Source organism: Aricia agestis, chromosome Z (assembly GCF_905147365.1).
Source record: "Aricia agestis chromosome Z, ilAriAges1.1, whole genome shotgun sequence".
Lineage (NCBI taxonomy): Eukaryota > Metazoa > Arthropoda > Insecta > Lepidoptera > Lycaenidae > Aricia > Aricia agestis.
In genome coordinates this window covers 9,024,902-9,047,727 of record NC_056428.1, presented here as the reverse complement: position 1 = coordinate 9,047,727, position 22,826 = coordinate 9,024,902, and the positions used below count along the sequence as shown (strand labels likewise).

At 35.6% G+C, this 22,826-nt stretch overlaps 2 protein-coding genes across 2 annotated transcripts; both read right to left on the bottom strand.

Annotated features, from left to right (window-relative positions):
* Positions 1-3,828: 3,828 nt before the first annotated feature.
* LOC121739538 (calphotin-like) lies at positions 3,829-11,414 on the bottom strand. Its single transcript, XM_042132055.1, has 2 exons — positions 10,586-11,414; positions 3,829-4,460 (listed from the first exon to the last, which is right to left on the bottom strand). Exons 1-2 carry the CDS (start codon positions 11,402-11,404, stop codon positions 3,903-3,905), a joined length of 1,377 nt encoding a protein of 458 aa, XP_041987989.1. The 5' UTR covers positions 11,405-11,414; the 3' UTR covers positions 3,829-3,902.
* Positions 11,415-13,576: 2,162 nt separating this feature from the next.
* LOC121739034 (neuropeptide-like 3) lies at positions 13,577-22,270 on the bottom strand. Its single transcript, XM_042131349.1, has 3 exons — positions 22,215-22,270; positions 14,551-14,760; positions 13,577-13,813 (listed from the first exon to the last, which is right to left on the bottom strand). The coding sequence occupies exons 1-3, from the start codon at positions 22,224-22,226 to the stop codon at positions 13,727-13,729; spliced, it is 309 nt and encodes a 102-aa protein (XP_041987283.1). The 5' UTR covers positions 22,227-22,270; the 3' UTR covers positions 13,577-13,726.
* Positions 22,271-22,826: the final 556 nt, after the last annotated feature.

The window sequence follows — 22,826 nt, the reverse complement described above, 5'->3', positions numbered from 1 at the left end:
TAAGTTATACTCAGAAATTTTGTTGTTAATGTAATAATGTAGGTAGGTACTTTGCTTGAAAATTATTGTTACTTAACAATCACACAATATATAATTCATTTAAGTAATTGTTCTTCAGTTTAGTAGTTAATAATTTCATAATTTCATATTGTATTTTGTGGAGTTTTGATTATAAATGCCGTGTCACCTGCTAAGGTACGTGCATTAGAAAAATTTATAATAATTAATATGCTTATTTTAATGATATTTCGATGTATGTGCTGTTTGGTGTCCTGATTAAATAAATAAATAAATATTCGTGACGGTGAGGTAACGGTGTTTGCGCATCAAGATCAAGTTCTCTGCAACAGTTTGTTACATCACGGTGCGACGACCTAATGCAATTATTCATTTGAATGTATCGATACACGTGCGTTTGTGGTTGGTGACTTGATGTTGTAAAAAGCTCTTACGAGGGTTTATATGCGGCCGCCCGGACGCGCGGTTTGGCGGCTATGGCCGCGAGGTTACAAGCAAATGTATGTACATGACAGCGCGACTGCGCCGCTTTTTAAATAAATCGTTATATACTATTGCTTGAGATCCCGGGGTATAGCAGCCAACCCTTATTTTTAATTTTTAATACAGGCAGGAATAATTTTATTGTCTCCAAGTAGATACGCTGTACACAAGAGCTGAACGTATACTCTTCGTTACCCGATAGGACGGAAATAAATGGACTTCGATGATATAGCCATCCTATTAATATGTCATAATATGTAATTGTTTTTAGACAATCAGATGGTCTGCCATCACGACCTAACTTGGAAATATTTTTTTTTTCTTGCGTGAATTGAAACGCATTAAAGTGCTCTAAGGTTCTTAACCAGTGAACCACGGAGGCGACTCTATCTCACAGGCTACGAGTCATCTTCATAAACTTAAACAAAAAGATAAAAATAACATTATTACGTGATCATTTGAACGAAAATAATCCATATAGCTTATATTTACATTGGAGTAGAAAGGAATTTTAAATAATCGAATGGCGTTGCTAACAAAAACCATCTATTTGCGGAAAACTTTAACGATTGTTATATCTATTGTTAAATAGGCGAAACCAATAATTTGAAAGGGTATTATGAATCATAGTTTTATATATAAATACACTGAAAACTTAGCACAGTATCATTCAGCAGTAAGGAACTGTTATCGCAGCAATGTTTAAGATTCTGTGCCTGCTCGCTTGTCTGCTTGTGTGTCATGGATACGCCGTACATCCAGTGCCTTTGGTACCTACGGCCCATGTGGTACCAGCGCCGATCGTTACTCCAAACCTGAACCATGGGTACTACGGTTATGGATACGGAGGAATTATACCCAAAGTGCACCACCTTTACAAGAGATCTCCGCACTACGTGAGTCCCCTGGCGCATGTTTCGCCCGTGGTCTTTCCACCGGTGGCTGTGTCGCACCAGGCGCGAGTTGACGCCCATACCGCGCCAGCAGTGGTTGCTGCACCAATCGTTCCTGTCGTCAAGACTCTGACGCCGTATTTCAGTCCCCTGGCTTACGGCGTAGGACACTACGGTCACGGCTATGGACATTATTAAAAGTTAAACGTGCCTCTTCAATACTTACTCTGGAGTTTTTAACTAAATAAAGTGAAATAAAACGGCTGTTGTATTTTTTATTCATTTTAAAACACGCTAAAATTAACTAAGCTTTTCCATAGAGTCCTTATAAGCGAGAGGCTAATTTCGAGTTATAAGTACCAATTTTCATTATATTTTTGGAATGAACCGATTTTGTTTTGGGTTATATTATATTAATTAGGTAATTCATAATTATTATTTAGTTTCTTACTAATTATTTCATAATCAATTTTTTATCTTTATTATAACGCAACTTAGAAAATGTATACTTTAATCGGGAAATCTTTGAAGACATTACACTCATATTTTATACACATATTGTACTATATTCAGAATATATACAATATTCTAATACATGTGTGAATTTTACGATAGGAAAATTTTAATATTTCCTTATTCATTTTATTATTTATTCACTGGTACCAAGTTCTAGAAAAAAAGTATTGAACATGCTACTACAGTTTTAGAAGAAAATATAATGAAACACGTGTTGAAATTAAACAGTTCGAAGTTAAGTACAATATTACTAGTATAAATTCGAATTAAATCCAAAAGTTTTGCTGGTTCATAACAGGAATTAAATATTTGAGTATTAAGGGTCGGTTGTTTGATCACTAGTAAAAAATTACTAATAGTATCCGTAACCATTAGTTAGTTGACTGTAGTTAAACCTTGACCCGTTGTTCAAATAGAAATACGTTGTTTCAACTGATTTTTGACTTTAGTTAAAAGTAACAATCGTCAATTGTGTTGCTATTAGAAGGAACATGGGGAACCCAAAATTCTGCCGGGAGATTTTTTTTACTACTGGTAATATTGTTTATGAAACGTCGGCTGTATAGAACCTTTTGCGCTCACGCACAACCAATGTTCAAAGAACAATAGCTCTTAAAGTATTTGACATACGGACGTAATTGAAACTTAACTCAAATTCTTTGGATATAATAATCAATAAAGATGGGTTTATTGGGTCATGGGGACTCTTTCTGTAAAAAAATACAATTGTTTTTAATTTTTGCACGTGTTTTCTTTATTTTTTAAAAACTTTATGACTTATTTAAACTTTTTGCATAAAAATGCCCTTTTTTGTGTTTTTATGGTAGCCAGAATTCAATATTTATGTAATACAGCACTGTTGTTGTTGGTACCTACTTACCTATTTAGTAAATAGTATACAATGTAGACTTAATCACTTCAGCAACTATCCAAAGTACTGTTTCTTTGGACATTCTAAACCTTTCGAAAAATTCGACTTCATCTCAATCTTCTAGCAGCTAGCTGCACAATTCTAGAGCGAAATGTTTGATGATTGATGATTTCTTCATCAGAAGAACTTTCCGAGTCATCGAAATGTATAAGTACATTTAAATCCATTATTTTTTTATAAAAGCACTCTTTTTGTGCAGTAAAGTATCTCAACTTGACTAGATATTATCCGCAACAACAAACAAATCAAACTAATGGTCAATGTTAACTACCCAGTCCGAGCGTAGTCAAATTATTTAACAATTTGTCAAAAACTTTTACTACAGTTAGCTTAACTATCGATTGAAAAACAACATTTTGTAATTTTTAACCAATAGTTAGTTTAACTAACAGTTTTTAACTATTAGTAACCTTAACTAGCGATCAAACAACGGGCCCTAAGTCAAATAAATATTATGTATATTGTAGTTCGGATTTTTTTATGTTTGTATATATTACAAGGTGTAACAAAACTAAGCGATAATACTTTAGGGTGTGTATGGGCATATAGAGCTGGCTGTGAAAGTAGCAGCGTTGAAAGGGTAACTTTTTTTGCTATTGTATAAAAATTTTCATGACGCTGAGGCGCTTGCTCATGCAAATCGTAAACATTATTTTGCTCTTTCAGCGCTGCTATTTTCACAGTGAACTCTATGTAAGGGACATATTTATAATATAGACACAGACACCCTACAGTATTATCACTTAGTTTTGTTACACCTTGTATTAAATGTTTGTATCGGCAGTGCTTGCTACTCTTGTAACTAAGTTATACTTATTAAATGGTAAATACTATAATTACCATTAAAAATATCATGCAGGGTGTTAGTCCTACGCAAATGCGAATAAAATTATAGTATATATTATATTAAGGTCTATTCTCATACATTATCCATGCAAGCTAGTTAATGAAACTTAAGTAATAGGGAAGTATATAAATTAAAAACAGTTTTACATTTTATGAAACAGATTTATTTCCGCGGATTACATTTTAACTAGTGTGATCAATCGCTACAATTTGAATTAGTAGGGGTGGACGGAGAGGGCCTTGAGACCGGTGGAGGCGTAGGGCGAGTACGAGGCGTAGTAGGGCGAGTAGCCAGTGTAGCCGGAGTAAGCGGACACCAGGGGGCTGGAGTAGGCCAGGGAGCTGTAGGGAGACAAGCCGTAGCTGGGCAGGACCGCTGACGAGTAGGTCAACGGTGTCAGGGAACGCTTGGCGAGATGGTGACCGGACAGAGCCTTGGCCTGGAAGTGGGCGGCGCGGGCGGCGACTACCTCAGGGGTGTCCAGGGGCACTCCGTTGACGGGGTCGAGGACGACGGCGGGGGAGTGAGCGGGCTGGGCCAGGTACCGGTATCCAGAGGATACTACAGACGGGTAGGCCAGGCCGTAGCTGGCCCCGTAGTAGGACGGCACCAGGGCTGATCCATGCACGCTGTACTGGGACTGCGAGCTGACAGCCGGGTAGCTGCTGTAGGCCAGGGGCAGGCTGTAGGCCAGCACGCTGGGTTTAGCCGCGGCGAGGGCGAGCACGGAGAACAACACCACCAGTTTCAACATTTTGGTCTGTGTTGTTTTCTATCGATCAAATTGAATCGACTGATGCCGAAGACTGATCCTCCGAGGCTTATATACTCGGAGCTGGCCCCCGAAATAATGTCACCGAATCACCTTCGTGATTGATATTTAAATTGTGTTGCCTTTTTTCTAACATTGTTCGTCGCTCACAGCAGGAAATATCGGTGTAATGGTAGCGGTGATTAATCCTAGGGCCGACATTTTATTGGCCGCTAATAATTGTAATCTCGATTTACGCAAATAAAAACCAGTTATAAATAGACGTTACTTTGTCTATGCTCGTTACCCTGGCAGAATAATTGGCAATAAAATCTATGAAAAAGTTAATGGTACACGAAATCGCTGTATCATAAATGTTAATTGCTCCAAAATAATTAACTCGTTACACTTGTAGGTCCTACAATCTCATAAGATTTTCCCGCGCAGTCCACTTGAGCTACGTAAAGGATGTACATGCGATACCAGTAAGTATTTTTATCTTTGGAAACTCTTAGTTAAATCCATGAGCCCAGGTACATATCGCAATACTCCCCGTGAAAATGACACCTTTAGGATGTTAGCATCCTAGCGCTTATAGTTAGCGCTTAGGTAAGATGCATTCCTTATGATAAAAAAGCTAGGCCTCTACATCCGTTCTGGATGATTTATACAGTATTTTTCAGAGCGAAGTAACCACCCCTTTAAAAAACTGTAGTGCCTGGGACAAGATTTTTTAAATGACCGTATGGTTGCCCAAGCGCATACGGCATTCTCGCATCATAGTCGGCCTAGTCCAGAGGAAAGAATTAATATATTGTATATATATGAATATAATATACTGTGATTAAAAAATACTAATATTCTTTTAAGTCCTATCCTATGTTATGTAAATGTGAAAAAATCTGATTATGAATATGAAAATTAAATACTGACAGATTGTTAAGTCTCGCGACAAGCTTCTATTATCATGCAAATTGTATAATATATTGAGGTTATAACTTAATAGTTTAATTTTTTAAGGAGAAATTTATCTTTTAAGTCCTATCCTATGTTATGTAAATGTAAAAAAATCAAAATATCTAGAACTCGCCTTTCACTCTCAAGCTCTACCGGAGCTTCAAGTAAGTAGTTAAATTTTCTGTTAAATGTACCATGGGCGTATATTGTTTAGTATAGTTATGCCAGTCTTCCCCAAAGTGGGCGATAACGCCCCCTAGTGGGCGCTGAAGGTCTAAAGGGGGTGTCCCAGAAAAAAAATGGAGGCGTTGTGTAGAGGCTTCGGGGATGATTTATTTCATCTGGATACATTTTAAATTGAAGCAATGGGTAATGGGGGCACTAAAACATAATTTGTTCCCAAAGTGGGCAGTAGACAAAATAAGTTTGGGAGCCCCTGAGTTATGCCAAGTTAACGTGAGTCAGATAATGTTAGCTAACATAACAATGTTAGTAATACTCTGTTGGCAAGGTTTTACGTACCTGACAAAATAACGTATCGTAACGTAACGTAACATAGGTACCTAACGTAAGTCATCTCCTGCCACCAATTTCTCTTATAGAAATCTCTATACGAATATCGTTTGTTTTTCTCTCTAATGTGTAATTACAATACATATAGACCACGTGGACAGGTTTAGTGCTTGTTTGTACACTAGGGTGTCTTGGGCGACGAGTACTAGGTCGCACGTGCTGGGAACAATGCATGGAGACTGCGCGTGTACGCGGTGAATATGGAGCAAATCCTCTTAGAGTTGCAAATAAATCTCCACACTTCATGTAGAAGCGTGTTACTCAATACTTGTTTTTGTTATTGGATGGGGCTTGATACTATGGGCTATGGCCCAAACGACGAGATAATATAGCCGAATATAGAACCTTCGCCTTTTAAGTCGATTAAAAACAATGAAATAATTTGTACGAAAATTTGTGTTTGATTTGCGAATACGGAGCAATTAAAAATATTCAAATGCTTAGAGTAAATAATATAATAATGTACTCAATACTAATTAATACATAAAAACCTATAATGGACTCATCTCTATATAATATCTAATCTCTATATTATAATGGACTCATCTTATATATATATTTCTCGTGTCACAATGTTAGGCCCATAGACATAATATATACTGTCGTAAAGACCACCTGACAACTCGAAAATGCGTGACCATTTTTGATCTGTCAATGTGTGCGTGTGCTAGTGATGTATATTTTACTATCGATAGTATAGTATTTTGCTATCGATAGTTTAGTCCGTTCGAGTTATTTTACCTGAGTTTCTATAAGAAATAAATAATATGCAACTTTGATAGATTTGTATTTCAAATTAGGTATCATAAATTTTAATTGGCAAAAAAAGGTGACGATTGAAAAGTAGATACACATTTTCTTTTGGAATGATTTTTCAATCGTCGGATATGTTATGACATGAGGTTCTTATAGGGGTAAATAATTTACACTTAACACATTATAAAGTTACTTATTTATTACTCAGGTAAAATCTATCTGGTAAATCAGTCCTTACATTGAAAGTAAACGTTGAAAGTAAACAACACACATAGTATATTATATTTTATCCTTAAATTAAATACATATTATAAAATATCATAATATTTTATTACAATTATTTTGAACCGACTTCCAAACAGGAGGAGTCTAGACGTTCGCCTGTGGATATATTTTTATGTATGTTCAACGATTGCTCCGCCGTTTATGAACCGATTTTCAAATTTTTTCTTTTGCTGTACATTGTATTGTTCCGAGTAGGTATCATGTTCTTAAAAGTGGTGGTCTGGTGATGGAAACAATGAGAAATCGAAGTGACTCCTTGATATTCAAATGGGAACATATGGTCCCAGAAAACGTTCAAAATCTTTCGATTAATAAATTTAAAAAAGTAGTCAAAGAACGTTTTGTGCCAAAGCCAAAATGATTTCATAATTGATGGCACATCTTGGGAGTAGAATGCTGAATGACTGCTTGCAAGGCTACTTCTACATGACTTACAATTATTATGTATCTATCTATGTTTACATTGTATAATTTTTAGTTACAGCATTGTAAATTTTGTTTTAAAAGATTATTTTTTTTCTCACTTTTTTTGGTAAAAAGTGGGCGTGCGAGTTTCTTACGCCGGTTCTTCTCGTCGGCTTAGTTACCGAACCGGTGGTAGGCACCATGTATTCTGAAAATATATTATATATGAGATTTTTTCAGAAATAAAGCAATTTTGATTTTGATTTTTTAAAACACCAACTGTAAGTATAGAAAACGTTAAGGACAGCTAAAATGAGTAAAATTATTATTTTTAAACAAAAAATTAAAACCGACTTCCAAGGTAATGACAATAGTAATATTATACTTAAATGAACTAAAAAGTATTAAATAATTCTTATTCTGTACTCAGTATTAATTCTGTTCTCAATCTTCATTATTTTGCAATCGGTACCAGCTAACCTAATCGCCAGTTCTCTGACAGAATAGGTATAACAGCAACTTATATACTTAGGACTGGTACCGACTTCAAAATTATGAAGATTGAGTACAGAATAAGGATTATTTAATACTTTTTAGTTCATATAAGTATAATCTTAAATGAACTAAAAAGCATTCATTGCTTATAATTGCTTATTTTTAATAATTGCTTCAGTAACAAGTGCAACAGTATGTCAAACTTACTGGCACAAATAAAGTTGGGATAGCTCCTTTAACCAAAATAGTATTTATTCTAATTTTTCTTTAAAAATTTTCAATGAAATATTTGCCTACATATTGTTGAATTTTTCTTGGGATTCCAACCAACACGCCCAATTAATTTCAGCCATTTTCCTCTTATTAGGGGATCTTGAGGGAATCTGTAAAACAAATGATTATGATATATAAATATAAACCTTCCTCTAGTTTTAGAGTCACTCTATATTATAGTAGTTATATTATATTAGCTATATTATACTATACTATATTATATTAGTTAAAATAAGATAATATGTCCTTTTTAGTCCGGCCGCACATTTTCCGAATTTCTGATCACAAAAATTCGGACGCCCCGCCCCGCTCATACATTTTGACACGTCAGAAATTCTTTTAGTATGATGGGTCTACAACAAAATGTATGAACAGAGTGCGTTCCGCCGGGCGTCCGAATTTTTCTGATCAGAAATTTCGGATAATGTGCGGCCGGGCTTAAGGTGATAAAATATATAAAGGTAAATGATTTTTATTTTAGATTTATGTTATTGTAAAATATCGATAAGCATATCGATAAATTTGATTCAAGCACTAGCGTATATGTAAGAAATTTTGATGGAAAATTTTTCTTCAAAATTTGTGTAATATAGGAACAATAGTACCTTTAGTTACGCAAAATATGAAAGTAAAAGGGAGGATTCACAATATTTTATTTGAAATAGAGAACTAAAGACCAGAATATAGCAAAAATAAACACATCGTAGCAATTAGGACATGAAGATTAATTACGGGTGAAATGTATATTTTTCAGGATTATTCCTATGATTTACACTGCAATCACTCACAGCACAAGTTATTATTGTTATATATAATAGTATTTGTTGAAAATAACATACGATTTAAATAATAAATTGCAAATACCGAAAGGGCTTAAAAACGATTGACGACTTTTGACGACCTGTCAAATAAAAGTTGTTACAATTTTCATTAGACTGCCTCTCTCTTTTCATCTTGTTATAATTCCATAAAGGATTTTCTTCTCTCTCGCACTCTTTGTTGGTCTTTAGCATTATATTATGTCTATGGTTAGGCCACGTACTCCTCCGAAACGGCTTTACTGATTTTAACCAAATTTTATATGCATATTCAGTGGGTCTGAGAATCGGCTACTGGCACAGAATATATATTAGTTGCTACTGGGTACTTATTATATTGATAAGTGCATTTGTTGAATAAATAATAGTAAATTATTACAACTCGAGAGTCGAGACTGACGGCGACCATTGTTTATGCGACGGGATAGCGCTGGACGTTGCCATGGTGACATACTTATTAAGTCACTTCAATAAAATAATACGGGTGAAATACTTTATATGGCAAAGAAACGTTTGCCGGGACAGCTAGTATTTATATAATATTATATCTCATCACTTGAAAAATTGCTGAGGCACTAAAGCGTTTTTGTATGGGACAGCAGATTTTGTGTTTTACTAACAGCTGATATTTTGTTCTTGGTATTGAGAATTTAGTTTATTTTATACAAAATAAGATAGATACTAGATTAGTATGGACTAATATTATAAAATACTGATATTATAAATGCGAAAGTGTGTCTGTCTGTCTGTCACCTCTTCACGCCCAATCCGCTGAACCGATTTTGTCGAAATTTGTTATGGAGATACTTCGAGACTGGGAAAGCACTTAGGGTACTTTTTAATCCGGAAAAATGCACGGTTGCCGGGTGATTTTTGGCGCAACGCAGTGCGGGTGTCATCTAGTACAACATAATATCAGAATAAAGCATAACTATATTGCTCGATCGAATCATAAGACTTATAATTTGCCCATGAAAATTAACCCATCGATCGTGGAATAACGAGACACAATAGCTTATCTATTGTTATCGCGGCCGGATGCGGCTGCTTAGGGCTTCATGAATTAAGTAGCATTTTTCCTTTATAAGTTTTTATAAATGAGATCAGATGTTCCTATGTTTATTCAGTATTCATTGAAAACAAAAAAATCAAAGAAAAAATCTATTAAGGGGTCTTAACAACAATAGTAATAAATTCACTAGAGAAATTATTATCTTCGAAAAGTTATTGCATAATAATATACAATACGCTTTTTATTTAAGTCACTGAAAACCCTGGATTAAAGTTTTTTTATTATTTTACTAGGTTTACATATTTTATTGAGTATGAAATTTTTAAAATAACCCCAATTTCAGTCGAAGAGATACCTACATAGATACGCAAATTTTTATTATTGGCAAAAAGACGAGAAAATGTTACAGTGTAGATACACTCGATTTAAACTGGGTGTTCCCTGTTTAGTTAAAAACTAATGGGGTGTAAGTAAAAAGAAAATTGTTATATTTTATAATTTATTATTATTTTTAATTGTCGTTCCCGACATCTGAACTGAGGACGGAGTCCCCACCTTTCCGGTGATGCTTACAAGTAACGGACGATCGGGGCAGAGGGGTAGGTGGAGTAGAACCCGCTGTAGCCGGGGTAGCCGGAGTAGAAGGCGGGGGCCGCGGCGTACTTGATGGGAGTGGCGTAGGAGGTGATGAGGGGGGCGGGCACCACCAGGGAACGTTTCTGGATCTTGTGGGCCTCCTCGATCTCGGCCTTAGCCTCGAGGTGAGCGGCGCGGGCGGCGGCGACCTCGGGGGTCTCGCTGGGGGCCTGGGGCAGCTCGGCGGAGCTCTCGGTCTGGACGGCCTGGGCTTCAGTCTGGACGGCGGTGACGGCGGGGGCGGGGCCGGCGATGGCCACGGGAGCGATGGCGGCGGCGTTCAGGATGGTGGGGTAGTTGATGCCGTAGGTCAGAGCTGGGGCGGAGATCACGGTGCGGTACACGGGCGCGGTGGCCACGGTGCTCACGATGGCGGGCGACGACTTGATGTCGAGTCTGGACTGGTGGGACACGGCGGCGGGGGCGGCGACGGCTACGGGGGCAGCGGCGTAGGCGAGGGGAGCCTGGTAAGTGAGGGGAGTCACGTACGAGGGGGCGGCGACCACGGCGGGCTGGGCGACGACGGCGGGCTGGGCGACCACGGTACGGGCCACGGGCTGCACGAACTCAGTGGACACGACGGTTGGGGTGGACTTGACGTCCACGCGGGACTGGTGTGTCACGGCTGAGGCGCCGACGTTGTACTGCTGGGCGACCACGGCCGGGCCGTAGCCGATCACTCCGGCCGGGTAGATCGCGGACGGCTCGGCGGCGGCCAGCGCCATCACGGAAAGGAACACCACCAGCGAGTTCATCGTGGTCTGTGTTAGTTCAGGTATCGAGGGGAAACTGATGCTTTCTTTCGGGGAGCGAGCGTATATATACGCGGTGCAATATCAAAACGAAAAAGTCAAGATCAACGTGTTTCTTACTCATCGTTCGTACTATTTCAAATAATTGGGATTAAACTAGTTCTTTGCTGGTTGAAATTTAAAACACATACTCACTTTACTTGAAACTAAATGGTCGTGTAATTAATGGATACAATGTAGACATTTAATTGATTACTCCATTTTTTATTAAATGTTAAGTTTGAGGGTAAACTAGCTCTATTTAACCAAGGTAGCCAGCATTTAAATGAACATTTTGGAATTTTATTATTAGTTACTAAGGAGGTGAAATCGTGTAATATAGCAGGCCAGTAAATGTTTCTGGATGGAGGCTCTCCCCAATGTCTTCCATTCCTACACCATTCGTACACCAACCACCCTGGTTGATATCCATACTAATCCACTTCCATACTTAGGGCCTGTTTCACCACTTTCTGATAAAGTGCCGAATAGGCTATTCACAACTTTTTTGACAGATTCTCCATACTTGATCTGTCAAGTTAACTGGTGAATAGCCTATACGGCACTTATCAGGAAGTGGTAAAACAGGCCCTTAATATTATAAATGCGAAAGCGTGTCTATCTATTACCTACATCTTCACGCTCAAACCGCTGAACCGATTTTGCTGAAATTTGGTTTATAGGCACTTTGAGTAGAAAGATAGAAAATAGGATACTTTTTACTTTAGAAATATGATAAAATAAAAATTCTCGGAGTTTTGATAGTAAGCAAGTATTTAAGAAACAATAAGGCTAATAAAAACATAACCAGACTAAAATATTAGCTTTTTCCCAAGGAACATACCTATTAAGTTTTGAATTTAAAATATACAAGGAATACGAAATATCTTTTAAATAACATAATATCCATTGTTATAAAGCAAAATTAATTGGATGCTTCATCAGGGTATTCCATAAAGATTGAATGCAACAGCCAACAAATTATGGTTGTACACAAGGTACTTAAATTTTACGGTACCATACAGATGTTGAGTACAGGGAATATATCGAGCAGATTTTACGATTATTGTGAGACGACCAAATGTTAAGGTTCCTACGAGCTGGCCTTCAGAACACTTTTATTCTGCCTGTGTACTGTCGCTAAAGTATATTTGAAGAGATGTTACAACGCTGTGCATAAAACAATATGCGGGATTAGGTACTCTCATTAATCTTTCACTATTATATCTCCTTGCATTTTATAAAATTAGCGAATGCTACTGGTTATTAAAAACATTGACATATTTTAACATTTAATATTAACATAGAATAAACTTTTTTGATTTCTAATATCTTAGTCGAAATTATGGAATGCAGATTGTATTTAATATTTTGTTAAAGATTAAAACTATTTTGACAGTTACAATAAAATCATTTCGGTGATGGAGATACGAAGGATACTTGTGAATTATTTAAATTAATATTTTATAATATCGGTTTCATCAGCTCTACACATATTATATGTATCAGCTATTAGGCTACGTACAGGCGGTATGCGGAAACTCTCCCACTTATATGGAACTGGGTTTGCCCGGTGATATGTGGTTTGTAACTTTGTACTCCACAGGTATAAAATTACTAAAAAACAACCATCTAGCTGTTTTAAATTCGGAGCCAGGTACGACCTGACTCTACAAAAAGGATTTATCAACATCGGCCTACTTAGTAAAAAGTTCTGCGTGGTCATACAATATACATTATACATACTGATCCATAATCTTATATCTTTAAATGAGCAATTCTTGTCAAAATAAATCGATCTAGCTAGGAATCATTTTTATAAAATGTCATTTTATTCGAGTTTTATCGAATACCGAGCAAAGCTCGGTCAAATAGCTAGTAATATTATAAATATGCAAAAGTGTATCTGTTCATTTTATTTTATCTCAATCTCAACAAGCTTAAACCACAATAGATATAACTACCTTAAACTGCTGAACCGATTAATGAAATTAGGTTACTGATGACTGATGAGTCATGACATGAAATATGACATGAAAGATACAGCATCAGTTCATAATTTAAATTACATAAATTAATATTAAATATGATTGGGTTTCCATGGGAGTAGATGAAAAAGATAAAATCTATTACATAATTTATTTATCCAAACTCAAAATTTTAACAAACCGTTTTTAACATTCTAACCGAAGCATGGTGCTTGACTGTTGCGTTCCTGACGACTTGGCCTGGTGTTGCGGCCTGTGGCCTATGGCCGGTGACCGTTGGCCTGGCATAGCCTGTCGCTTACCATCCGTGGCCCAGGCCGGCGAGGACTGGGGCGTGGGCGACGGCAACGGGGGCGTGGGCTACAGCCACAGCTGGGGTAGCGATCTGATGAAAAAAAATTTATATATTTTCCTGAAACCTTTACTTTATCTAAGTTTAATGCAGCTTTCGATTTGGTTCAATTCCCATCAAACAGTAAAATGGTATTTTCATCGTTAGGTACTACGAGTAATAAAAACTAAGGAAAAATAACTCCGTCAAAAAACATGCTCCACAATACTTGTCAAAAAAGTGTACCTTAGGTACGGTACACATTTCAATACATTTGCAATATTTAGGTGACCTTGAGCGGTACTAGGCTGACGTTACATGACAGATCAAAAGGAACCAAATTTAAAACGGTAATAGGTGGTAATAGTATGGGAATTATGATTCCTTAGTTTTTATTATTCGTAGGTTAGGTATCTATCCTAGAAAACCTTTAGTGGGATAAGCGTGGTTTAAAGATTTCATAACTTTAACTCGTTTCTACATTTTCAATTAAACTTTAGTTATTCATTCTCTAGTTCTCACAGCGAGCAATAAGGATGGGACATTATTTGCACGAATAAAATCATAAAACTTTTAAAGGACTACCCTAACTAATAATAAAAAGATCGACGTTGTAGTTACATAATGTTTTGTTCTTGTTTGCTAATCACGTCTTTTCTGACGTATCAAATAGCTGATATCCAACATTGCATAGCTATAAAGCCTGCGTAGAGGTAATTATTGAGTACTTACATCTTTTACCAGTAAGGGGATGTGTCTATAAGTATCAACTAATGCCCATTTCAACTCACCCTGACTTGGTTGGCGTAGGAGGTGGCGACAGGTACGGCGTGGCTGACGACAGGGGCGGCTCTAACGATGGGGGCGCCCAGCACAGGGGCTCCCCAGGGGGCAGCACCTCCCCAGGGGGCAGCACCTCCCCAGGGGGCTGCGCCTCCCCAGACACCACCGACGAGCCCGGGGGCGGCGGCGGCTACAGCCAGAAGGGCGGCGAATACGACCTGAAATGGTTGATGATGACTATTAATTATTCAAGCCCATACGCTCACCGGTGAACGAGACACAATAGAATATCTATTGTTTCTCGTTTACCGGTTCACCGTTTTCCCACGATCGACGGGTTAACTACAGATTTTTGCTTCGCTTGGAATACCATAAAAAGGAGCCTTATTCTACAAAAGAATAGACAAAGTCTTCTCTGTCATAATTTCTATTCTTTCTCATTTCGGAGCTACTTCTAGTACTAGTAGTATTATAGTAGTTTAGCTATTCTAAATAAGTAGTTTCGTACGAAGATAATTTCCTTGGATAGAAGGACTTTAGTGTTAAAATAATCGGCCAAGTGCGAGTCGGACTTGCGCACGAAGGGTTCCGTACCATTATAGACCAAAATTAGGCCAAAATTGTGTTTTTTGTATGGGAGCCCTCCTCAATTTTATTTTTATATTTTATTTTAATATTATTATTAAATATTAAAGTAAACATAACTAAGGACTTTGAGAAAAATTCAAGTATTTACTTGTTGGTATTATTAATATAGAGCAAGAAAGGCCAAAAAAATCACGTTTGTTGTATGGAGCCCGCCGAGCCCCCCTTAAATATTAATTTTATTTTGTTTTTAGTATTTGTTGTTATAGCGGCAACAGATATACATAATCTATGAAAATTGCAACTCTCTCGCTATCACCGTTCTTGAGTTACAGTTTGGAGACAGACAAACGGACAGACATCGAGGTCTCAGTAATAGGGTCCCGTTTTTACCCTTTGGGTACGGAACCCTAAAAAAGACATAAAGAGTAGCGAGACTATGATAGTCAAAGCACCAAAACATTTTTTTAAAAAACATAATACAATATGTAAAAAAAAATAAGATTTAAAAAAAAAGTAACAAGCCGTGTGATATTTGTAAAATTCAAGTTTTTTAGAATCTTAGTAAATTCGCTACGAATCTCCTTAGTTTCCGAATTTCTAACAAATTTAATTTATTGATATTGCGACAATTACACTTTTTGCCGGCAAATATATTATATCTGGCAATTATTTTTAATGTAAAGTATTAATATTTAACGAGAGGGAGTGTTCTGAACAATGTTGCCAAACTAGTACTCGAAGCGATATGGCTCTGTTTCCTTTCTAGCGATATTGTCGGTTACTAGCCACGATGTAGACGCGTGTAACGTGTTCTAGAATGCTATGAAAATATAGATTTTAAAATTATAAGACACTTAGTTAAGACGCTCCTTCTACGGATATGTCGTAATTTACCGTTTTTAGAGCCATATTAACTCATAATTTGAAAGCTACAAAATGATAATAAAAAAACAGCAATAATATACAGTATAATATGAATTACGGTTATTTGAAACACACGCCAATAGATCGACAATTTCATTAACAATTTTATGTTAAAGATCAATTTTGAACAGAAGATAAGTAAAAAAATAGGAACGCGGCAAATATATGGACAAGGTCGTATGCTCAGGGGATGGCCTTAATTAAGAATTTTATATTAAAGCCTAACATATTATTATCGTTTTATATACATATTTTAGGCGTTTGTTTTTGGAATGTAATTTTCATTTTTTTTAACGTACTTATATTAATTGGAAAACAGTAGGAATACTGGAACTACCGTGAAAAGCTTCGAGAAATGATACAAAGTATTCAAAGTCCCTTTTTTTAAAACTTTAGCGATTCGATAGCACATAATATATAATATGTTTTGCAAATAATAATAATAAATTCCTCTTTTATTTAGACAATATAAAAGTAATATAATTTCGTTATTTGACTGTCGATACAAAAAGTGACTTTGATTTGTGTACTTTGTAGTGGGCGTGAAATACTAAGGTGATAGACAAACGGACATCCGCATATTTATACATAAGTACATAATAAGGATCGATATAAATAAGGATAAAAACGAGCCATGATTGCCACTACTGCATAAAGGAAACATGTTGAAGTCGTTACAATTACTGACTTATGAGGCAGTCTTCAAAAGGTTTCGGTCTCGTAATGGCATTATTAATGTGGCATGGAACACAATGATACTTGATTAAGTACAAGAAGTAATTTAATATACGAAAGAAACTTGTCGAAGAGCGGGACAATCACCACTACATTATTCCTCGTAAATGGATAATTAATTTATTTGCTACTTTAAGGCGATGCGCATATTTTATTTAAAAGTATCTGAAATAAAAATTACTGGGATAATATTTTATGGTTAAATTTTTGTTTATAATAAATACGTAGTTATTTAAATACTTATGTTATCCCTTTTATAGATGAGATACTTGTGCAGTGCAGTTGAATAGTTAATACTATTCAGCTTTCGCTGTTTTTATTTCTCATGTGACTTTTTCATTATGCGTGAAAAAACATGCAGGCGCTGTATAGTTATTTGCTGTGTAAATAATTGAATTGAATAAGAGGGAGAGAACTTATTATAATTATTTGTAATGACCAAGTATTGGGTATTGTATTATAATACATAATAATTCTTTACTGCCAAGGTCAATAAGACTCCTATCAAATTACTTAGACATCAAGGTAAATAGTATTATTAGTATTTTGTTTTCTGTTTACAAACATTTTAAAAATTAAGATGTCAAATAGTGCAAAATCAAAAAAATCATAATCAAAAATATTTTTATTCGGAGTAATTTTTTTACAAAAACTTTACCGAACGTCGATACTACGGTGCCTACCACCGGTTCGGGCATCATACTACTTTACATACTGCAAAATTCGCTAAATAGTGGAAATAATTAACATTACTTATATATTATGGGAACAACACCCTAGAGTCATTTTACCCACAACACATTAATACACAAGAACAATAATTATAATTGCCTAATATTGCATCCGGCCTTTTGAAAACCACTGTCTAATGAAATATAGTCTCAAGTCTGGCTATATTTTAGCCGGACGAGAGTTAAACCCAGTGTAAAAATATGTATGAAAAATTTTTCATATTTGACGCGGACGAAGTCGTGGGAAATAGTTAGTGAGAAATATATATCCAACAGATTATAATACCCTTTCTAAACCTGTTTATTGAGGATAGCTCCATAAAGTAACGTTAATTACTATTGATATTGTGAACATAAGGTGCAAAAATAAATATACTAAAATAATCGTAGCTCAGCTCCGATATTACTTAGAACAATTTTTTTTACTAATATATGTTTCTCTAATATAGTGCTACAAAATAGCTATGATTTTATCCCTGGCCGCTGGAAAAAAAAATGACGCCACAGGTCCATACAAAGTTACCCAATGCCCTTTCAATTTGAAATATTTCCCTAGAATTACCGGTGAACCCACTTTTTTTTGGGCTTAAAAAGTCGCAAATCGTACAAAGAAATTGATAAGCAGTTTTTTAGATGTTTATCTATGATACAAAGTTACCAATTCTGACGAATTCTCAAAAATTGAACCACTTCCGGCAAACATTACGTATGATAAATGGAAATTTTAAAATGAATTATTTCACGTAACTTGTCGGTAAGGTACCTATTGATTTTTTTGGTATTAATCGATGCAGGGTGTTATATTCTACTATATACCTATGTCGAATTTAGGTCAGAATCTTTGAATTTATAAATGTTATATACATCCTTAAATAAAACGTAACCTCATCCTAGACTACATTTATCTATTAAAGTTTTAACTGCATTAGGTGCAGATGAAGAGAAACTTTTGAGCTACCTTTTGCCACTAATTTCTTCACTATTAAAAAAATAGTGTTATAAACAAACACAAAGTAATGTAATTAATCCAAGTATCGAGTAATTAATCCGAGTAATGAGTAGTGTGGGCTTGGCCTTAATGCGATGATGGCGGAAAACATGGCCGACCTCGAGCGGCCGTTGCCCATCCCTTAATGTCAAGTTCACTCTCTGGAATTGGATCAAACACTGTACTTTCACTTGAAGATAATAACATAATATTTTTATAATAATATACTGGTTATAACAAAAAAGTGATCACTTTAGGATGTGTATGTGTCTCTTATACAGAGTTCACACTTCACTGTGAAAGAAGCAATGCTGAGTTATGAATGGATTTGCCTATTCAAAAGTAAAAAAAAACTCTACTACGGTTACGAAAACTATACTCATACACACCTTAAAATATTATCACTTTATTTTATTACACCCTGTATTAAAGTGAATACGTTAACGAGGTAAAGGAGAAAGCTTTGATTATATTATTTTGTTTGCAAAGGGTTCAGTTTTAGATTCTACAGTAACTAGATAAAGAAGAAAGATCTGAATGATTTTCACAAGGTCTGAAATTACTAGACTGATTATTATTATTGTAATAAGCTAGTGGCTATAAAAGGAAGGATATATTATCTACTAGACGTTGTCCGAAACTCTGTTGCGCCAATATTCGTTTATCGCGGGGGACTGTACATTTTTGCGTTATAAAAAGTATGTATGAATAGTATTAGTATGTATAATAAATAATACAAATATTGTACTAGCGCAAAATATTTTGTGTAAAACAAAGGATATTCATAAATAATCGGCCAAGTGGGAGTCGGGCTCGCGCGCGAAGTGTTCCGTAGGTACCGTCATAGAGCAAAAATAGGCCAAAAGTTGTGTTTTTTGTATGGGAGCTGTAATCTGTGAAAATTTCAACTTTCTAGCTATCACCGTTCTTGAGATAAAGCCAGGAGACAGACAGATGGACAGACAGACGGACAGACAGACATAGAAGTTTTAGTTATAGGGTCCCGTTTTACCTTTTCGGTACGGAACCCTAAAAACTTCTATCAGCTTTATTTTGTATTTTCATGAGTCCAGGTAAAGGTCATAGTGTACTTTTTATCCCGCAAAAATGTACGGTTCCCGCACGATAAACGAATTTTGGCACAACGGAGTTGCGGACGTCATCTAGTACCATCTAAATCAAAATTTTACGAAGTGGTGACAAAATAAAGATAAACAACAGGTCAATCACCTATCGAGCATCGAACTGTATATTTGGATTATACCAAAACAATGTTATGCAAGAGGTTATTGTCTAGGGCCCGAAGCTATATATAGGTTAAATCAGTAACCGGACATTTTAGTCAAATGAGAACCGCTGAATCTATCTTAGGGCCACACCCGATAGATCGTTTCAATCCATTGGTTTTACGTTCATTTTTTTCTGAAACTTGTTCAATCGTCATACCATAATTGCATGCCAAAAATTATATCATTATTATAATCAATAATCAGCCAAGAGCGAGTCGGACTAGCCGTTGTAGAGTAAAAATAAGCTACGGCTTATTTTAGTCCGTTTAGTAGTAAAGGTTAAAAAAGTCCCGTTTGTACCCTTTGGGTACGCCCAAAGGGTAAAAACGGGACCCTATTACTAAGACTTCGATGTCTGTCCTTCTGTCTGTCTGTCTCCAGGCTGTATCTCAAGAACGGCTATAGCTAGACATCTGAAATTGTTTACACATTGTGTATTTCTGTTGCCGCTATAACAACAAATACAAAAATCTGAATTTATAAAATTAATTTTTGAGGATACGTCATACAACAAAGCTGTTTTTTGGCTTGTTTTGCTAAATACCAATAATGGCAACAGCTAGGCACTTGAAATGTTCACAAAACATTCAATTGTAACTGCTTATACTTTTATAATTAATAATAAAATTAAAATAAAATAAATAACAAAGGGGAGCTCCCATACAAAAAACACAATTTTAGCCTATTTTTGTTCTATGATGGTACGTAACCCTTCGTGCGCGAGTCAAACTCGCAATTGGCCGATTTTTTTAATGTTCGTTGCAGTCCAAAGATGGTTTATACGGCAAGAAAAAAATACCCGAAAAATTATTTAAAATTATAGAAATTTTAAGAATATTTCACCTCCAAGAATGGTTCTGATGATGTAACTTCACCGCTTTTAACAATTATTAAAACTTCATAGATATAGATGGGACGACGTCCCTCGGGACGGCTCGTTTTAAAATGTAAATCAATCAAACAAAATGCAAATAAATTAAACTAATGCAAAATAGAGTTAAGAGGAGGCCACCGCCGTTTTTTCATACAAACGCTGTCCTCTGTTTCCTCCCTGGATAATGCCGATAGAGTTATGATTTTTTTTTCCTGAATATCTATGGCCACTATTAGCATGTTAGTAACATAATTTTATTATTAAAAAAGATAAGAACGTCCAAAAACCCAAAAAAAATGGCAAGATTTTCCTCTGTGTTTAAACACCCAGAAAACTAAACTGGCCAAAATATACAAAAAAAAAAAACATAGGAACACAGCTCAAGCCTTGCTTTAATTGTTAATGAAAAAAGTATTTAAATCGGTTAAGTTTTGGAAAATCAGCGGACAACGAATCGAAGATTTTCTGTTCTTATTTATTTATTTATTAGAACTTTTGTCGTGTTGTCTTTATCGCGCTCTGCGGTGGGAGACTTGAGATTGGTGAGACAGCAATACATTTTCAAATACCTATTTTCAATTTCTCTCGCCCCTGGTATATCCTCTTAAGATTTTCCTTGATTTTCTAACACAACGCCAAAGGCTTCAAATTACTGGAATCGTTGTTTTTCACACATCGTCCGTGTTTGTGACTTTTATTGAAAAACGAATTAAAGCCCGTCACAGACTTAAGCTATAATATATATTAATATATTTATAGCTAGACATATTTTCTATACTAAATCCACATGCCACAGAAACATATATTATAGCTGAGTGTGTGGTCACGCGAAATTAGTATAGAAAATATATATTAATATGCCGAGCTATAAATATATTAATATATATTATAGCTAAGTCTGTGACGGGCTTTAATGAAAACCTTTTCGAAATGTTTTATGTTAACTTCAATTTTCATTTCATAAAAAAAAAACATAAACACATGTTTAAATTATGATCAAATAATTCTTCTCATGAAGAAAAATCTGCAAATTTAGAGTTTGATGTGTAGTGGCCCTTGTATAGTTATCGGAAATGATTTAGATTTGGTAGGGCTTTGCACGTGATTGCTGAGTTGCTGACATCTTTCGGGGTCGATGGCCTCACGTTAACACTGCCCCGAAATACACCTTGTGATATCACGTGATAGTCACGTGATTGTAACGGAAGAATTATATTTAAAGTTATTTGTCATTGTTCCAGAAATAAAAAAGATATATTTATTTTGGTAGAAGTCACTATAGTTTCAAGAATAGTATTTAAAATAATTATGAAATATATTCTAGAGAAATATAAACTATTTTTAGGTTAGATCTAGAAAATATATATTTTGCGAATGCAAATTATAACAATGAATTTGATCCTAAATGCAAATGATGTAAAATTGATTAGAAAAACTCCTTTTCATCGCTTTTAGAACCATCCTTTTTGTTGTAATAAAAAAATTATATTTTTAATTTTAAATCATATTTTTTACTTTATTTTTAAATATAAAAAAATCTTACCAGCTTGTACATATTGGAGAGATAGGGTGGGTCTCGGTGAGGCAAGAAGGAATTAGGACTGAATGTGCCAAGTACTAGGCACTGCCAGCTTTTATAGTACTTCGACACATAGCCCGACCAAATCCGTCTAACCCTACCTCCAGTCCTAGGTCATCAGAACAGCCTAGGGCCATGTAGGTACAGTTGTGTACAATCACTAATACGAACATTAATTGAACATAACCAGGTGTTTGAGTGATACATGGACTGTTTTTAGGACACGGACTTGAGATAAGTAAATCTAATTCGTTTGAGTATGCACTGTATTCAATAATGTCCAGTATGTATAAAAACAAATAATTTGTTAAAGAAACATTTTCAACTGTAATCAGCCAGAGACACGTTTTTAAAAATATTGTGATTTTTTAATTTAAGGGTACACTATCATGACATTAATGATTAATGCAACGTGCGGCGAATATAAGCCGTTCAAAACTAAAATTTGCTACATACACTTATTTAAAATGCATTTCATGGCATCGCCACTTTACCTGCATAAAAATCAACATTTCAGCCAATCCCAGCTATTTCTGCCCTTTGAAACTAATTAGTAATTACATAATATTCATGGTA